This window comes from Pseudorca crassidens, chromosome 13, assembly GCF_039906515.1.
Source record: "Pseudorca crassidens isolate mPseCra1 chromosome 13, mPseCra1.hap1, whole genome shotgun sequence".
In the NCBI taxonomy this organism is placed as follows: domain Eukaryota; kingdom Metazoa; phylum Chordata; class Mammalia; order Artiodactyla; family Delphinidae; genus Pseudorca; species Pseudorca crassidens.
The window spans coordinates 28033753-28051067 of NC_090308.1; the positions used below are offsets into that span (position 1 = coordinate 28033753).

General features: G+C 37.3%; 1 protein-coding gene across 8 annotated transcripts in view; it reads left to right on the forward strand.

The window, feature by feature from the left end:
• HBS1L (HBS1 like translational GTPase) overlaps nt 1–11901 on the forward strand; it is an 80762-nt gene extending 68861 nt beyond the window's left edge. For 7 of the 8 annotated variants that reach the window (XM_067702030.1, XM_067702023.1, XM_067702024.1 and 4 more), the window contains 5 exons: nt 1820–1910; nt 2337–2445; nt 6517–6617; nt 9116–9260; nt 11234–11901. In XM_067702030.1, the coding sequence (XP_067558131.1) occupies nt 1820–1910; nt 2337–2445; nt 6517–6617; nt 9116–9260; nt 11234–11245 (458 nt within the window). In that variant the 3' untranslated portion in view covers nt 11246–11901. Of the gene's footprint in view, nt 1–1819; nt 1911–2336; nt 2446–6516; nt 6618–9115; nt 9261–11233 lie in introns of those variants that run through there. The other variant, XM_067702026.1, reaches the window with a different exon arrangement.
• Nucleotides 11902–17315: the final 5414 nt, after the last annotated feature.

Here is a 17315-nt window from a genome sequence, read left to right on the forward strand (position 1 = left end):
AAAACCATGATCCTAAACCATGGTCATAGACCTTACAGATTGGCTCCTTTGTGAGCTCCAAAATCATAATTTGGTCACCTCTGAAAGTTCTACATTCTTTCCCTGTTTCTTTCCTGTCCCTACCCTACCAGAAAAACTCCAACCACTTATCTTTAACCCAGTGGTTCTTAAAGGGAAGCCATATGAGAAGCACTGCTTCACTCCTTGAGAGCCACCCTTCTAACCCAACTTGGAGATTCTCAGTCCTCAATTTCTCACCCTAATGCTTTTGATTGATTTATTTGATTTTTTAATGCACGCTTTTGTCTGAACACTTTAGGTGCTACTATGGCTCACTAACCAGTAGTGTCCTAAAAAAGAGAACTGACTAAATCTGCTACCAACAAATGGAAATTCGAAATTACATTTTCACTTTATTAACATATAAGTTCATAGAGTGTTAAAAAAGAACTTCTTTCTCCAGTGAAGAAAGTGCTTAAGAAGATAAATATCACAGGTAGGACAGTGTAACATGTTTGGGGGAAGGAAGTCAGATTATATATTATCTTCAGAAAATTTTATATTGTTAATTGAACTCCTAGTATGAAAGCTCTTAAATCCTAAGCTAAAGGCAATCTCTAGTCTATGTAAGTAGCTAGCTCCTGACTTGAATTCCACATTTCATACCAAAACTCAGATATGGTCATTTTAAATTTACATGTAAAAACTAAATGTAATTAGTTGAAAATTTGACAGACATTTTAAAATATCATAATTGTTAATGTTTTTAGAGTCAGGAACCTCTTTGATACCTTGATGAAAGTATGGCCCCTCTTCTCAGATTAATGCAGATGTGCACCTACATGAAACTTTGAATAAAACTTTAGGTTGTCTCAGAGCCCTTAAAGTTCTCCTTGAACTCCCAAAAAGTCTCAAAGAAACTCACTTAAGAGTATGCTATATGGAAAAAATAAGTATTTTCAGGAGGAGATGGGTGAATTGTAATTTACTAAAAACATGTCAATCAAGAACTGTTCCCCAGTGGTTGGTCTACATACTGTCTTCATCGTTAAGACTCAAGTTCCTATAGAAAGGAACTTACCCCACAGAATCAGAAAATATGAGAAACCTTTTAAAAGCCTTTATTCAAATACCTGAGTTTTATTGCCCTTTGCAATTATACTCTAGGATTTTCCCTAGGTAATAAAGGTAGCAATAGCTGGGATCATTTTTAAATTAAATTTTCTTACACTATTAATCTCCTCCTTTTCATAAAACTATTTATCATTGTGCATCTGTCTCTCTGGGAAGCAGTTCTTTTGAGCCATGAATAATGAAGGGGCCTGCCGAGGGTACCATCTGACTGAGTACCGATGCCCTGTGGGTTACTCAGAGATTGTTTACGTCGTTGTCTAATTAGAGCAAAGCTTAAATACTACTAGACATCTTCCCCAGTCTCATCTATTATGTTTTGAAAATAACTGGGACTGTACTATTATTCCTGTATCCATTAATAGAAGAGAAGTATTAGAATGGGGCCTATTTAATGAATATACCAGTCGTATAAATGAGTTTAAAAATCTTGATTAAATAAGTAGAAATCAGCCTTTTATGGACAAATACAAGTCACTTTATGTTTAGGGTGGTGGTCCAGAAGAGTCAAGTCTAGAGGAAGTGTGTTTTCCTCAGTGCTTACAGTTAACACTTCTCAATCTCAATCCATTCATATTGAAAATGATGAGTAGTGACTGATGAGGCACAAATCAGCCAAACTCCCTTGGTTGTTATGGTTTGATATTGAGATGTTTCACTGTATGCTTTGGTTCTTACTCATTTCCAGGAATCACTCTGCATGATGAACCTGTCGACTGGGCGGCAGCAGGCGATCATGTTAGTCTTACGTTGGTTGGGATGGATGTCATCAAAATCAAGTGAGTGAGAAAATGAGTTTAAGCGACCATTGTTTTGGATGTAGGACCTCAAAACGCGTAAAATTTGCAATTCACCAGCTCAAATGAAAGAATTGAGTGTTAATTCTGAATCTCATTTGGCCAGAAATAGGCACTGTGGAAGTGTAACAATGATAAGCAGAACCTACTAAAATTTAAATTAATACGTGTCAACGTGTGTACCTGACATGTTCTTTGAGGGAAAACAGTAATGTATGAAAATGACATAAGGTTAATAATGGTGTAAAGCCATGCTTTAACCCAAAAGGGACTATTTAGAAAAAGTCCCTAATTTACTGGATTGTTTTACCTTGTTAATGGTTTTAAAGGTTTCCTATTGGATGTGTATTTAATTATCCCCCCAACTACCTGCTCTCCTTTTTTGTTTTTGTTTTGTTGTTGTTACAGTGTTGGCTGCATATTTTGTGGCCCCAAAGAACCCATTAAGGTTTGCACTCGTTTCAGAGCCCGAATCCTCATCTTTAATATTGAAATTCCTATCACTAAAGGATTTCCTGTAAGTTTCAAAATGTTTGTTACTGTTTTTATAAATTCAATATAACTTTATCCTAAAAAGTAGTAACTCTCTTTATAGGTGATGTTGCTATTGTTATTTTCAACTAACATTTGTATTACTCTCATCCAGAAAAACATGAAATTGGAATTTGAAAATCATCTTTATTGTGTTTTTTTTAAAATTTTGATCCTTAAGTCTGGGGATGTTTTCTTCAAAAAGGCATTGAGAAGAAATTTCATAATCAATAGGATACAAACTGATGATAAAAAAATTGTTTAGGGAAAATCGTAGACACTTTTTTGCTGAGTTCCAAATGTTACTTCTTAGATTGGGTCTTTCTGTTTTGGTTTTTTTTTTTTATAATAAGCTTATTTGTAGTTTTTCTGATTATAAAAGTAATACATTGTTATGGAAAATTTTGGAAAACACAGAAAAAATAAAAATGATAAGAAAATTCTGGGACACAGCAGTTAAGAATCCTCCTGCCAATGCAGGGGACACGGGTTTAAGCCCTGGTCTGGGAAGATCCCACATGCCATGGAGCAACTAAGTCTGTGTGCCACAACTACTGAGCCTGTGCTCTAGAGCCCTCGAGCCACAACTGCTGAAGCCCGTGCACCCTAGAGCCCGTGCTCTGCAACAAGAGAAGCCACCGCAATGAGAAGCCCGTGCAACGCAACGAAGAGTAGCCCCCATTCTCCACAAGTAGAGAAAGCACACGCACAGCAAAAGACCCAACACAGCCAAAAATAAATAAATAAATTTAAAAAATCATATTTAACATCTTATTAAAAAACAGAATCTTCTGTAATTGTGTAACCTATAATTATCTGTTCTTTACATTTCAGAGTATTTTTTTGTGTACATTGGTATCTATGGGTATATTTTGGGGATGCTTGACCTAGGTAAACTTTAATTACGCTGAAGCTGTGAGGTTGGTTTGCAGGTTATCATTGACTAGCACCATTTGAACATGCACATTTATGGGAAGAGGGGAATTTTATACTACATTGTTACTTATCCAGAAAAGATACTACTTGTGAATAGCATGAATTCTTTGTTTTATGTGTAAATTTTTTTTCAGCTATTTGGGGCCGTACTCTGTTTATAGTTTGGTACCTTGCTTTTGCCATTTAACTAATGGACATTTTCCCCATTAGACTTATTTTTCTTTTCTTGATCAGCTTATTATATAGTACAGGTTCTGCATGAGAATCAAAAATGTTTCTCGGTGGAATTAAATGGCTTGCCTTTAAAAATATAAACAGATCATTTTCTCCATTTGATGCATCTTTGAAATAAAAGTAAGGGAGTAATAGTAATTGACCTTTAAACTTTATTTAAATTAGTGATAGTATTTTAAAGATTGGGAATAAATTTATTTAGCACATTTAAATTTATTTTATACCTCTGCACCTTTATTTGAGATAACCATGTGCTTTGCTTATAATTCTTTGTAATTATCTCTATGTAAACTTGATCCTATAAAATTATATTTATAAAATAGTGTTTAAGTATTTTAGTTTTATAATTATATTCCATTTCTCCCATATGCTAAAAAAGGGGAGGGGCAAAAGCTGTGTCCAAAAAAACAGTTGTTGTTGCAAATACTTCTTTTAAATATTTAAAATTCATGTGTTGATAAGCAAGAAATTGCTATGAACGAATGGCACTCATTCTTAGAAAGCAGTATGTCCAATGGAGAGAAGCTGAAGAGGTTGGTTACTGTGTTTCTACTCATGCGGCAATAATTTTTGCCAGTGGAGAGGTAGAGAGGTCAGGAGGTTGGTAGTTACTTTGAACAGTAATACTGTCTTCCTGTGTACTGTAGTTCCTTTTATGAATTAAAAGTTTTTCAGTGCTGCTTTATGAGATTCTACTTGCTTATGTTGATTCACGAATACCAGGATGAAATTTGTTTCAGAAAAAAAACATCACGTTTTGCCATTTAATCCACTCTCTGTGGGAAGAAACTTAAACAATTTTTAAAAATTTAACCAAGGAGAGGCTTCCTAAGCAATTAAATTTCACTATTTAGGGACTAGTTCCTTAATACATAAATATTTTTGTTTCCCTTAGCTTATATGGTAAACTGTCTATATATTTAAGAAGAAAAAAAAAGAATGGGTTAGACTTTAACTAAATTCATGTTTTGATTTATTGTGATAAAATATTTATAGCAGAAAATTTACCATTTTAACCATTTTTAAGTGTACAGTTCAGTGGCCTTAAGTACATACACCTTGTGCAACCATCACCACCTCCCATCTCCAGAACTTTTTCCTTATCCCAAACTCTGTACCCATTAAACAATAACTCCCCCTATCACGCTTTCCCCCTGTCCTCTGGTAACCACAGTTCTACTTTGTTTCTCTATGAATTTGCCTATTCTACATCCCTCATATAAGTGAATCATACAATATTTGTCCTTTTGTGTCTGACTTATTTCACTTAACATAATGTTTTTGAGGTTCATCCATGTTATAACATGTATCAGAATTTCATTTCTTTTTAAAACTGAATAATATTCTATTGTAAGTATTTACCACATTTTATTTATCCATTCATACGTTGATGGATGTTTGGGTTGTTTCTGTCTTTTGGCAGATGTAAATGATGCTTCTGTGAACACTGGCATACAAGTATCTGTTTGAACCCCTGCTTTCAATTCTTCCGAGTATATATCTCGGAATAGAATTGCTTGATTGTATGGAAATTTTGTGTTTAACTTTTGAGGAACCACTAAACTGTTTTCCACAGCAGCTGCACCATTTTTACATTCCCACCAGCAGTACACAAGGGTTCTAATTTCTCCTCTTCCTTGTTATTTGCCTTTCTTGTGTGTGTGGGTGTTGGGGGGGGTGATTTTTTTGTTAGTTTGTTTGTTTATAATAGGCATACTGATGAGTGTGAAGGGGTGTATCGTGGTTTTGATTTGCAGTTCCCTAATGGCTAGTAATGTTGAGCATCTTTTCATTTCTTTATGTATTTTGGGTTTTAATTTCTTATCAGTGTATGATTTGCAAATATCTTCTTCCATGTGCTGTGGGTTGTCTTTTTACTCTTAAGTATCCTTTGATGTACAAGAGTTTTACATTTTGATGAAGTCCAGTTTATCTACACTTCCTTTTGTTGCCTTTACTTTGGTGTCATATCCAAGAAGTCATTACCAGATTGAACATTAAGAAGATTTCCCACTCTGTTTTCTTCTAAGAGTTTCATAGTTTTAGTCCTTTTGTTTAGGTCTTTGATCCATTTTGAGTTAATTTTTTATGGTGTAAGATTCTTTTGCATGTAGATATCTAATTTTCCCAGCACCGTTTGTTGAAAAGACTGTTCTCTCCCTATTGAGTGGTCTTGGCACCCTTATTGCTGCTTAACCTATTTGATATTAATTTCCTTACATATAAAACATGAACAGTAATAGCTAATATATAAGGCCGTCAGTTAACTTCAGGTTTACCATGTGTTAGGCCCCACTTTAAAATAACATTATTGGGTTTTCCTCATTTAGTGACGAGACCCCTGATGCTGGGGATATTGGGGGGAAAACGGTTATTACAGGATTTGCCCCAGATCACACAACTAGAATGTGTAAAGTTAGGATTTGAACTCAGGTCTGCCTGACTTCAAAGCCTGTCTAAACTCCCATATAATATTTTACTCTCATTATCCAGCAATGAATACAATTCGTTACTGCTGAATATCATGCAATTCCCCTTCCCTCATTTTTATGGTGAAACAATTCACATTTGTTGAACATCTGCTGTACCAGACACTGTCTCTTCTGTTATTTAGTTCTTATCATAATCCTATAAGGAAGGTTATGTAATTTACTCAAGTTTACACAGTAAGTGGTGGAGGAGAAATTGGAACTGCTTCCTATGACCTTTTCCCCTAGTGAGTTAAGGGACAACCTGATTGGAGTGGTGGGACTTAGGGGAAGCAGCTGGAGATCCTGCAACTCCAGGCAGTAGTGCTGAGGCTAACGTGATTCCGTGTGAGTGCCAGAGTAAAAGACCAGAGATGCTGCAGCGAACAACTTTGTAGTGTTACAATTTTTTGTTTTAGGTGCTGTTACACTACCAAACTGTCAGTGAACCTGCCGTGGTTAAACGATTGATTAGCGTCTTAAACAAAAGCACTGGTGAAGTCACAAAGAAAAAGCCTAAGTAAGTGTTTTAATGCATAAATAATAAACACAGTTTAAGCACATTCCTTACAGATTAATTCATTTGTGTAATATTTCTCTTTGCGATAAGTGAAGTCTGTTTTTACTTGTTCCAGAAATCATTTTTTTAAAGGACTAGATGAAAACACAAAAACAAATATTTAAGCTCCTGTTTAGGTAGGAATGCTAGATATAATTTCAGTTATATATGATGGTGATGGGTGTGAATTGTAAATAAAAATGTAAATGTAAGTTTACATGTAAGTATCAAGCCCTAGATACTGATGATGTAAAAATGAAGGCATTTAAAAAATCAGTCCTACATTTTTGAAGATGAATTTGATTTATGCCTAGCCACTTGTCCCAAATTCCAGCTGATTGTGCTTCTTAACTTTCTTGTCACCCCCTCATGGGAATCATGCCCTATGCTAAGAATACCTCAGGAAGAGAGTGAACTAAACACTGTTTTTTTCCCACCTGGAAAGTACTTTTGTTTTCTGCTTGAAGTCCACCTGGTGCCTAGGCTGAGGTGGTCACCACATGTTGGTCCCCTCTGCTTACCATTAATAGCTAGGTCTAGGTGTGGACAGTTCCCCCTTGGCTGGGATAGGCACGGGATTTTTCAGAGGAGGTGCTTCCTGAGAATCTTGAGTTTCTTACTCTAATTCAACTAAAGGTTGACCACAGTTTGGTTTGGCTGCTTCAGCTTTGGGGTTTTCCTCACTTCAGCCCTATGGGGAATCCCACCCAAAATCCCCTTTTTTTTCAGTCCTGGGGTGTTCCTCCTCATTTGCACCTGTGTAAGAGGCCAAGGTGGTTAGAGGGTTAATTCAGGATTGGCTGCACGTAGAAGAAAGAATCTTCACACTGTTCTAAACCCATGCCTGTTTCTCCATTAGTTAGAAAAAAGAGGCTACTTCACCTCTCTTTTAAAGATAGTTCTTTATTTTTAACCTGAGTCTTTAGCTTCTAGCATGAGTGTCTGCCATAATGTACTGAGAAGTGTGATAGAGCTAATGGCTGATGTTTCTTGAGGACCACTATTTTCTAGGCTCTGTCATAAGTGCTTTCACATGGTTTTCATTCTCAGCAACCGTATGAAGCAGGTATTATTATGTTTCCCATGTTTCAAATGAGGAAGCTGAGGCTTAAAGAGATTGTGTAACACGTTTGAGATCACAAAGCTAGCAAGTGGCAGGCCCAGGATTCTAATCTAGCTAGTTGGGTCACATAAATTCTTTTGGCAGGAGGCGGGCTGTTTGGCTTGGAAAATTCTCAATCTGACATTGGCTCATCAGATGTAATCCTGAATTTTACCCTCCCTGCTCATGCTGCAGAGTCTAGCTCAATGATGGTAACTCTAGGTTTTCATATATTCTCATGCTAGTTTTTCCTGTCACCGTATTTGTAGCTTTGTCCTTTTATTTTGCACCAACACCATTTGGCCTTTCCCCTTTGTTTCCATTCCTGGCACATTGTAGACTCGATTGCTTCATATAGGATGGAATCAAGCTTTCTAGAACCAAACTTAATGCAAATTATGAATATATTAGATGTTCTCCTTCCTAAGGAATGGGACCTTAAGCTGAAATTGCCCAAAGCCAATATTTAGAATTTTGGGAATACGTTTTTTAGAAACTTTGGCTTATTGTATCTGTCTGTCCCTGAATTAATCTTTCAGAAGGGGAGTTTATGAATGCTGTTCTCTATCCTTCTAGAACACATCAAAATTGAATTAGGGAACATTTCAGAATGTCCCCTTAGGGTTCTCCCTCTTTCAGTAAGTCTGGTGGGGCCCGTGCACAAGGATGCTTGGTGGTTTTGCTTATTTGTGTGAAGCTGTTTGCAATCAGGCCCATGCCTCATCTCCCTTCATTTCCTACAAACATCATACTGTGAAAGAATCTTATATGATTTTATCCTGAACGTCTGTTAAAGAACCACTCTTCCTATGTGAGAAAAGAGAGAGGAGGGAGGGAGAGAGAGATCTAGGGTAGTGTGTTGGCACTAGGAGATTATCCTCTTTAAAGATAACTTTTTAACACATAATCTACCAATTAGGATTTCACTATGGAAGACATAGGACATTGCATTCCTTTCTTTAAATGCAGCTGCATCACTCTTCTTTAATTTCATGAGGGAATGAAAGGGAAGACTTTGGTGGAGGTGTCTTGAGTATTTTAGATTATAGTGTCCTTCAAAGGATAGAGTTCAATTTGGAGGATTGTTTAAAACACACACACACACACACACACACACACTCATACTCATACACACACGAACTAGCTAATATTTCTTAAATCTAGAATTACTCCTCTCATTTCTTTCAACTAACCCCCTAAAATTCAAAGGCATATATTTTCATTTTAAGAAAATCCCTTTTTACTTTTTAAGTTTTTGAAAAACTAAGTTGATGTGTAGATGGAATGTGAAATATTTTTCAGGTTTTAATTACATTTCTTTACCTTTATTAAATTTCCATTTTATTTTTCGTGATAGATTGTTGACCAAAGGCCAGAATGCATTGGTGGAGCTACAGACACAAAGACCAGTGGCTCTTGAGCTGTACAAAGACTTTAAAGAGCTGGGGAGATTCATGCTGCGCTACAGTGGTTCTACCATAGCTGCTGGTGTAGTCACCGAGGTATTTTAAAGTGACTGATTATGTATCCATGGTTATTATGTCTTTTTCTACTTTCTTGTTAAAATTTTACTTATTTATTTTTATTTTTTGGCCGCGTTGGGTCTTCGTTGCTGCGCACGGGCTTTCTCTAGTTGTGGCGAGCAGGGGCTACTCTTCGTTGCGGTGCGCGGGCTTCTCATCGCAGTGGCTTCTCTTGTTGCGGAGCACAGGCTGTATGTGCATGGTCTTCAGTAGTTGTGGCTCGCAGACTCTAGAGTGCAGGCTCAGTAGTTGTGGCACAGGCTTAGTTGCTCCGCGGCATGTGCGATCTTCCCGGACCAGGGATCGAACCCGTGTCCCCTGCATTGGTAGACGGATTCTTAACCACTGTGCCACCAGGGAAGCCCTCTTTTCTACTTTTTAAGAATGATTACTGAGATTTTATGGCTTAACGGGAGTGCAGTTATATTAGAACAACATTTTAAAATTTTATTAAAGATTAAAAGAATGACGGGAAGAAAATGTTTCATCTTAGATCTTCTCATAACGAAACTTCCAAACTGTCTTCTCCACCAGTAATATTGCTCAAAATTAAAGGAAATCCATTGAAAAATACATCTGTATGCAGTCCAAATCATGAGAATAGACTTTAATAAGAGTCAAATGAATTGGGGGTAGTGGTTTTGTTTAACAAAGTGCCCTCATTACATTTTTTTTTTAATAACTGGTTCTCAGTTCATTCATTCAGAAAGTTAATGTATCAGTAATGTTTCTGAAACATTAATATATAATGTAAGGTACAGTTGAGTTTTGGAGAAAATAGCCAGAAATGAACCAGAATTTCAGTGATTTAAATTTTCTCCCACACTATCATGATTAATATAGATCTTATGAATACATGCATGCCTTATTTTATTGCACTTCACAGATACTGTGTTCTACAAAATGAAGGTTTGTGGCAGCCTTGCATTGAGCAAGTCTCTAGGCACCATTTTCCCAACAGCATTTGCTCACTTCATGTCTCTGTTTCACACTTTGGTAATTCTTGCAGTATTTCAGACTTTTACATTATTATTATTACATATTTGTTATGGTGATCTGTGATCAGTAATCTTTGATGTTATGCCTACAAAAAGGTTATGACTCACTGAAGGCTCAGATGATCGTTAGCCTTTTTTAGCAATAAAGTATTTTTAAGTTAAGGTATGTACATTGTTTTCTTAGACATAATGCTATTGCACTCTTAATAGACTATAGTATAGTGTAAACATAACTTTTCTATGCACTGGAAAACCAAAAAATTCCTATGACTTGCTTTACTGCGATTCTCACTTTATCGAGGTGGCCTGGAACGGAACCCACAATATCTGCAAGGTATGCATGTATTTTTAAAAGGGGCTTCATTACTTCATATGCTTGTTTTCTGCATAAAAATTACTCAGTTCATTTAACTGGATGGATACTTTGGACATAGGGCTTTAGGTTGTATCAAAATTCAGTTATACATGTACCATGAAAAAGGCTCTGGAGTTAAACTTAAGTCTAAGTCTGAGTTACTGCTCCACTAATTCCTAGCTGCAGAAGAACAACATTTGTCCTGTAATTTATCCATCTATGAAAATGGGGTAATAGAATCTACCTTCTGGAGTTGTGAAATGAAATGGTCTGCATAAAGCACTTGGCACAGTGATTGCATTTAGAAAGCATTCAGTAAATGTTACCTAATAGCAGCAGCAGCAGCATCACATTTAACTGTCAAAACATTCTTTATAAAAGAGCATTCTAAAAATAAGATGCAGTCTCTTGTGGAAAGTAATGGAGAGATTATAGAAAATCTCAAATAACAAGACTAGGGAAGGAAAAAAGTTGCAGGAAAAACAAAAAAGTTTCACCTGATGTAATGATTACTCCACTGCCATTTTTTCCTTTTGTTGTTGTTGTTCATATAATGTGGTTGGTTAAATTATAGCAAATGCTTTTTTTTTCTTTTACAGATAAAAGGCTGATGGGTCAGAATTTCTACCATGTTTCTAAAGACAGTGAGATAGTTAACCTCCATGTTTTGAAAGAATCCAGTTATTCAGTTAAAGCAACAATGTGCAATTGATATTTTTTTAAATGAGAAAATTCAAGCTATAATCAGCTGCAAAGAAGTATTATTCACCACTCCTACAAAAATTTTAAGTTGCCAACTGGCAAAGAAAGGCTAATATTGCACTTTCATTTAAAAAACTAGCTTTTCCTTTGAAATGTTACTAATGGATTTACCTTTCTGAGACTTACGGAAGTTATCAGAAATATGTGTTAGAAGACATTGAATCATCATGACGTGAACTCTACTTCCAGCCAAACCACCAAATGTTTTCAGTTTTCTCTTTTGATTTCAACTTACAACACACATTTTTAAGGAAGAATAACTAAAATGGGTTATTGAGGTAGTTAATATTTGACCTGAGCAGTTTTTTAGTTAACTGTAAGAAAAGATTTGTTGAAGGTTAATAAAGGTATTTTGTGTTGAGCAGTGAGTGTTCTTCCTTCAACAAACAACCATTTGGAACTGCTTAGTTTGCATTTATTGGAAATTGTTCCTTTGGTAACCAAGATATTATTTAAGGTGTAAAGCCAGCTAATAAAATGCCTTTGTTTGAGCATAACAACAAAATGTGTTGTGTTTCTTCGATGTTTATGAGATTCTAAGTAGGACTTGGGTTTTATGGGATCTTTTTCACCTGAGGGTTTCCCCAGTCTTTCACGTGAATTCTTGCTTTTTATCCTAGTAGCAGATCAAATTTAATCTCATCCATTTCTAACCATAACTTAATTTTATTTTTCCCATTCTCACTTTTATAATTACATGTATGATGACTTTATCTCGTATTCCTTGTAGATTGTAAGTCCCCTATGAGTAAGAGTCATGTTTTTCTTTAAAGTTTCAACAAACTCCAAGGTATATTTAGTTAACAGGTATTTGTTGAGCTCCCTCCTGGGTACCATTGCTTTCGAGTGGATTTTGTCCTCAGCTGAGGCTGGGACTGTGTTTTTTTTTTCCACATCTTTATTGGAGTATAATTGCTTTACAATGGTGTGTTAGTTTCTGCTTTATAACAAAGTGAATCAGTTATACATATACATATGTTCCCATATCTCTTCCCTCTTGCGTCTCCCTCCCTCCCACCCTCCCTGTCCCACCCCTCTAGGTGGTCACAAAGCACTGAGCTGATCTCCCTGTGCTATGCGGCTGCTTCCCACTAGCTAGCTATTTTACGTTTGGTAGTGTATATATGTCCATGCCACTGTCTCGCTTTGTCACAGCTGGGACTGTGTTCTGATGGACCATATGATACAATTTTTTTAAAAATTAGTTTATTTTTTAATTTATTTTTGGCTGTGTTGGGTCTTCGTTTCTGTGCGAGGGCTTTCTCTAGTTGTGGCGAGCGGGGGCCACTCTTCATCGCGGTGCGCAGGCCTCTCACTATCGCGGCCTCTCTTGTTGCGGAGCACGGGCTCCAGATGCGCAGGCTCAGTAGTTGTGGCTCACGGGCCTAGTTGCCCCGTGCCATGTGGGATCTTCCCAGACCAGGGCTCGAACCCATGTCCCCTGCAATGGCAGGCAGATTCTCAACCACTGCGCCACCAGGGAAGCACCGATACAATTTTTTTATATTGGGAAATGGTGTGATTTATATATTGATGGCTTACCATATTCAACAGCATTTCTTCTTAATTGAAGAATAACATCCATATGGTAAAGTGTACAGAACATGAATGTGCTGCTTGGTGGACGATCACAAAGTGAACACATTTCTTTACTAAAAAGTATATGTGTAGCTGTCATTTGAGAGTAAACTTGCTAAGGCAAAAAAGCGTTTTATTTATATTAGTCAGAAATTTAACAGATACAACTGACAGAAACCTAATTTAAAGTGACTTAAGCAAAAAAGAAAGACCTGCAGTAGCCCTGACTTTCAGCTGGTCTTGCTCGAGTCACAGTGTCAGGCAAGGACTAATCTGTACTCTGCCTTCTCCAGTGTTGGTTTTGCCCTCAGACTCCATACGGAACCCCTTGCGATTCCACACTTAGATCCTCAGACCCTCTATCAAGGGCAAGGACAGGCTAAAAGAACATGTCTTTTCCAGAAGTCCTAGAAACATCTCACCATGGACTATAACTGAGTGTAATTTCTTTCCTTGGGGCATCCTTTAGATGTGATGTGAGTATCACCCAAAGTGCACAGCTGAGAATTATGGAAGGGTTGGAAGGAAATTCAGGATGCTATGAAGAAGGGGAAATGGATTGGGGGCGGGGGGAGGGGGTGGGATGCAAAAACAAGAAACATCCACTCTGTATAGCATACAAGGTCATGATAGCATTAAGAATTTTAGATAAAATTTTAGCATAAAACAAATAGTAGCAGCAGTAGTAAAAATGAGTTTATTTCTTCCTTCCTAAATTGTGATAGAGTGATCTTTTTATTTACATTATGTTTACAATTGATTGCTGTTGAGGGGTGGTAATATTAAGAGAACCCACTGTGGGAGGTTGGGGGTTAAATGACAAGGTGTCCGGCGAGCACGCCCAAGCTTGGGTTTGGTCTGAAATCCTCCCCCTGACACTTACCATACTAAATAGTACATCCATATTGGGTCACTGTGCTTCAGGTACTTCTTGTCTCTGCTTCTTCCTATTTATGGTCGCGCTGTTTCTTTACACAAGTGGCTTTGTCCTCTTACCATGACTCTTCATGGGTCTCCACTGGATCAGTTGCCTCTGTGGTAACCTGGCTTAAAAAAATTTCAGATCCATGTTTGGGCTTGTTAGTGTTTTTCCACATGTTCGTTATTTATGACAATATTTGAATTTTAGAAACTCAAATATTGGTTTAGAAAACAATTTCTGGACATAGTTTGTTTTCTCCCAATAATATGCAGATCAGTAATAATTTTAACTATTGTTAAAATGTAATCATTCCCTCTAGAAAATTTGGAAAATACAGAAAAGTAAAGAATAAAACTCACCCATAGTAATATTGCCTAAATATCAATATTACTGCTGCTAACATGTTGATGTATTTCTTTTCTGTCTCTAGGGCATATTTTTTCTTGGAGTTGTGATCATTAGTCAAGCTCTTTTCATTTTATAATGTAATCAAGATTTTTTGATAGAAATATTAGTAGCTTTTTAAAAATGATGTAAAAATATAAAATTAGAAACCTAGATATATTGGAATTAGGATTATACAGCTAATTTTTTAAAAAGCTTCTAGGTAAGAAGGCTCAATAAAAACTCCTGGGCCATTATTTTCAAACTTCCCTCTAAAATAGTCACAGGAATATGTAAATAGGAAAACATTCCTTCCTTCATCCCTAAGAGTCTGCCGTATCCATGCACAGAGGGAGCTCTGGAGCACCGGTCGTCATGGGGCTGACAGTTCAGCCAGGGGCCCTTCTCAGCACTGCAAACTACAAATGAGAGTTAACAGTGTGAAAGTATTCAGGAGGAATGCACCCTAAAGACAACATTAGAAGGGGGCTAGGTGAGGGAGGACCATTAATACTGAAGTAAAATTGTAATACTTCTATACAAGAGTCTCTTGAGTTAAACTAATTCAACCCGTAAGCCACAATCTCCTACCAATTCAGGATTAGTGGAGGGACGGGGGGGCAGGTTTTGCATTGGCAAAATCATCCAACAGGGCAGCTTTTAGCCTTCAAAGTAGCAACATCAAGATCCCACCAACAGTAAAAACCATTCTTTAGAACCCACCCACCTCCAGTAAGAAGAACCACGTCAGTGAGAATCTTAACAGTGGGGCACAAGCCAGCAGAACCACACATTGACATGAGGTATGGGTACAAGTGGCAAGATGAGGAGAGCCCAGCAATAACCCTAGTTGAAGACACCTAAAGTCCTTCTTAGCTTTAGAATCTTGCCAGCAGAGCAAAAGTAGAACGGATCAAGTAATTTACAACCTGGTTCTTTGAAAATGCCAAAGATATTCAAGATTTTTAAAAGGAAAAAAAAAAAATGAACACACTAGGGGTGAGATGAACCATGTAACTATATGTGTTAATGATTAATTAGAACACTGTCTAACACTGGGTTCTGCTCCTGTGTACCAGCTCATTGCTGTTTTCTCAGGGAACCCCCGGCCCTGAGAAAAATGGGTTACTATGTGCTTCAGTGGGACCTTGTCTCTCTCCTTGGAATATTTTCGTGGGTGCAATTTTATATTGACTTGTATGATTCATTTATGTTCTCCTTCCTCTGAAATGTAAGTCCCAAGAGGAAAGAGACCTTTTCTGTTTTGCTTCTGATTCTTTTTCAGCAATTGGTGTAGTCCTTCACACATGCAATTGTTAAATGAGTGAAAGAATTAACACTGGTGGTGGCATTATGGAGGATTTTCATTTCTTTACATCTGTATTGTCAGAAAATTACAAGCTTTTATTTCTATGATAATGCTGTGTGTGAAGGTGCTGTTTTTTAAAGTGAAGGGAAGAGAAAACTTGTTAGAAGCAAACTTTAAAACTGCTTCTGTCTGTCCTCTTGTCTAGTGAACCTCAGCTGTAATTTGGAGTCTTTCTTGAGCTGGGGTGACCCTCTTGATCCTGGAAGATTCAAATGTGCCTGCATTTCAGAAAGGGAACCAGCAATCGACTCGCTGCTAGGGATTCTCCTAACTCTCAGGTGGACTATGAGATAGATGGTGGGAGTAATTGACACATTAGTACTTTCCAATACTGGGCTTGGGTATATTTCTTTTTATTTAAAGATGGTTAAGAAATAAGAGGCTTGTGGCAAAATTGGTAGTACCTGAACACATGCAGGCAAAAAGCTTTCTTTCAGGTGTATTGCAGGAAACAAAAGTTTTCTTTCAATAACTGCTGCATGGTGTCTGTGAGATGTAAGGGGATATTGCTGAGCTGAGAAAAGAATCAGAACAGGTTGGAAGAGACTCCATGGAAGCCTAAATCATAATAGCAAAATTTAAACATTCAGTGAAGCCTGTAAAATAGATAGCAATTGCAGAAGAGTTGATGATATAGAGGTTGTCCTTGGAAACCACTCCTAGAATGCAGATAGGTGAAAATGATGAACAGGAAGACCCCAAGATTGCACCATATTTTATGTAAAACATCACAAGGGAATTCTAATGAGATTAAGCCAATCTTGGAAACAAAACAAAACTCCCCCCAAAAATCATCTTCAAAGAAACAAAAAATTAGCTTTAGTCTTTTGAAACGGCAGTGCTAAATTCCAAAAGACAGAGGGACACAGGAGCTAAATATATAAAACTCAAAGTTAGAGGGACTGTAACTCACAAATTCATCACTCATATGACGTTATTTATAGGCGGGATAAGAGTCTCAAAAGATGTCCTTCTGGGAGAGGGTGAAGGGATTGGGGAGGCAGGATTTTAAATGTCCAGATCATGAAGAGGTAGTTGAACACTTCAAGATTGGGGACATCATGGTAGAAAATTCTTTAGCAAGCATATGTTCATGCCGATCATTTGTTGATGTCATCAGTCAAAGACCACCAGCACACAACCGTAGTCAAAATTATTATTATTTTTTTTTTTGATGCTTGTTGCAGGCAGAGAGACCGCCGTGGAGTCTAGGTGCTTCTCATAAGAAGGTGTGAAGAACTGAGCACATGTAGGTAATGAGGAGGGAGGGCTCAGGTGAGCAGGGGTTTCTTCTGGACTGGGCACGGTCAGAAAGTGGGAATAATTCTGCAGTTGGGTATCAATTTTCATATAGGAGGTAGGAGAAATGGAACGCAGTAAAGCAGCAGTCATGCATATTGACCACAAGAGGGCGATGTTAAGTCATTTTCATGGTTTGCACGGTGCCTTTTGGTCTGTGCTCAGGTGTGAGGACAGTATCTCACTTCATCAGGAGCACAGAATAACCTTGTCTGATGTCAGAGATTTAGGAATTGTCAGTGTTCAGTAGGAGAACACCATGGCCCAGCTGTGAGTGCCAGGCCAGCTTTTAGCTTTCAGAAGATCCCTTTTCTCTCTCACATTGAAACCACTTAAATATGTATTGGTAAATTAATGGTGAAATAAA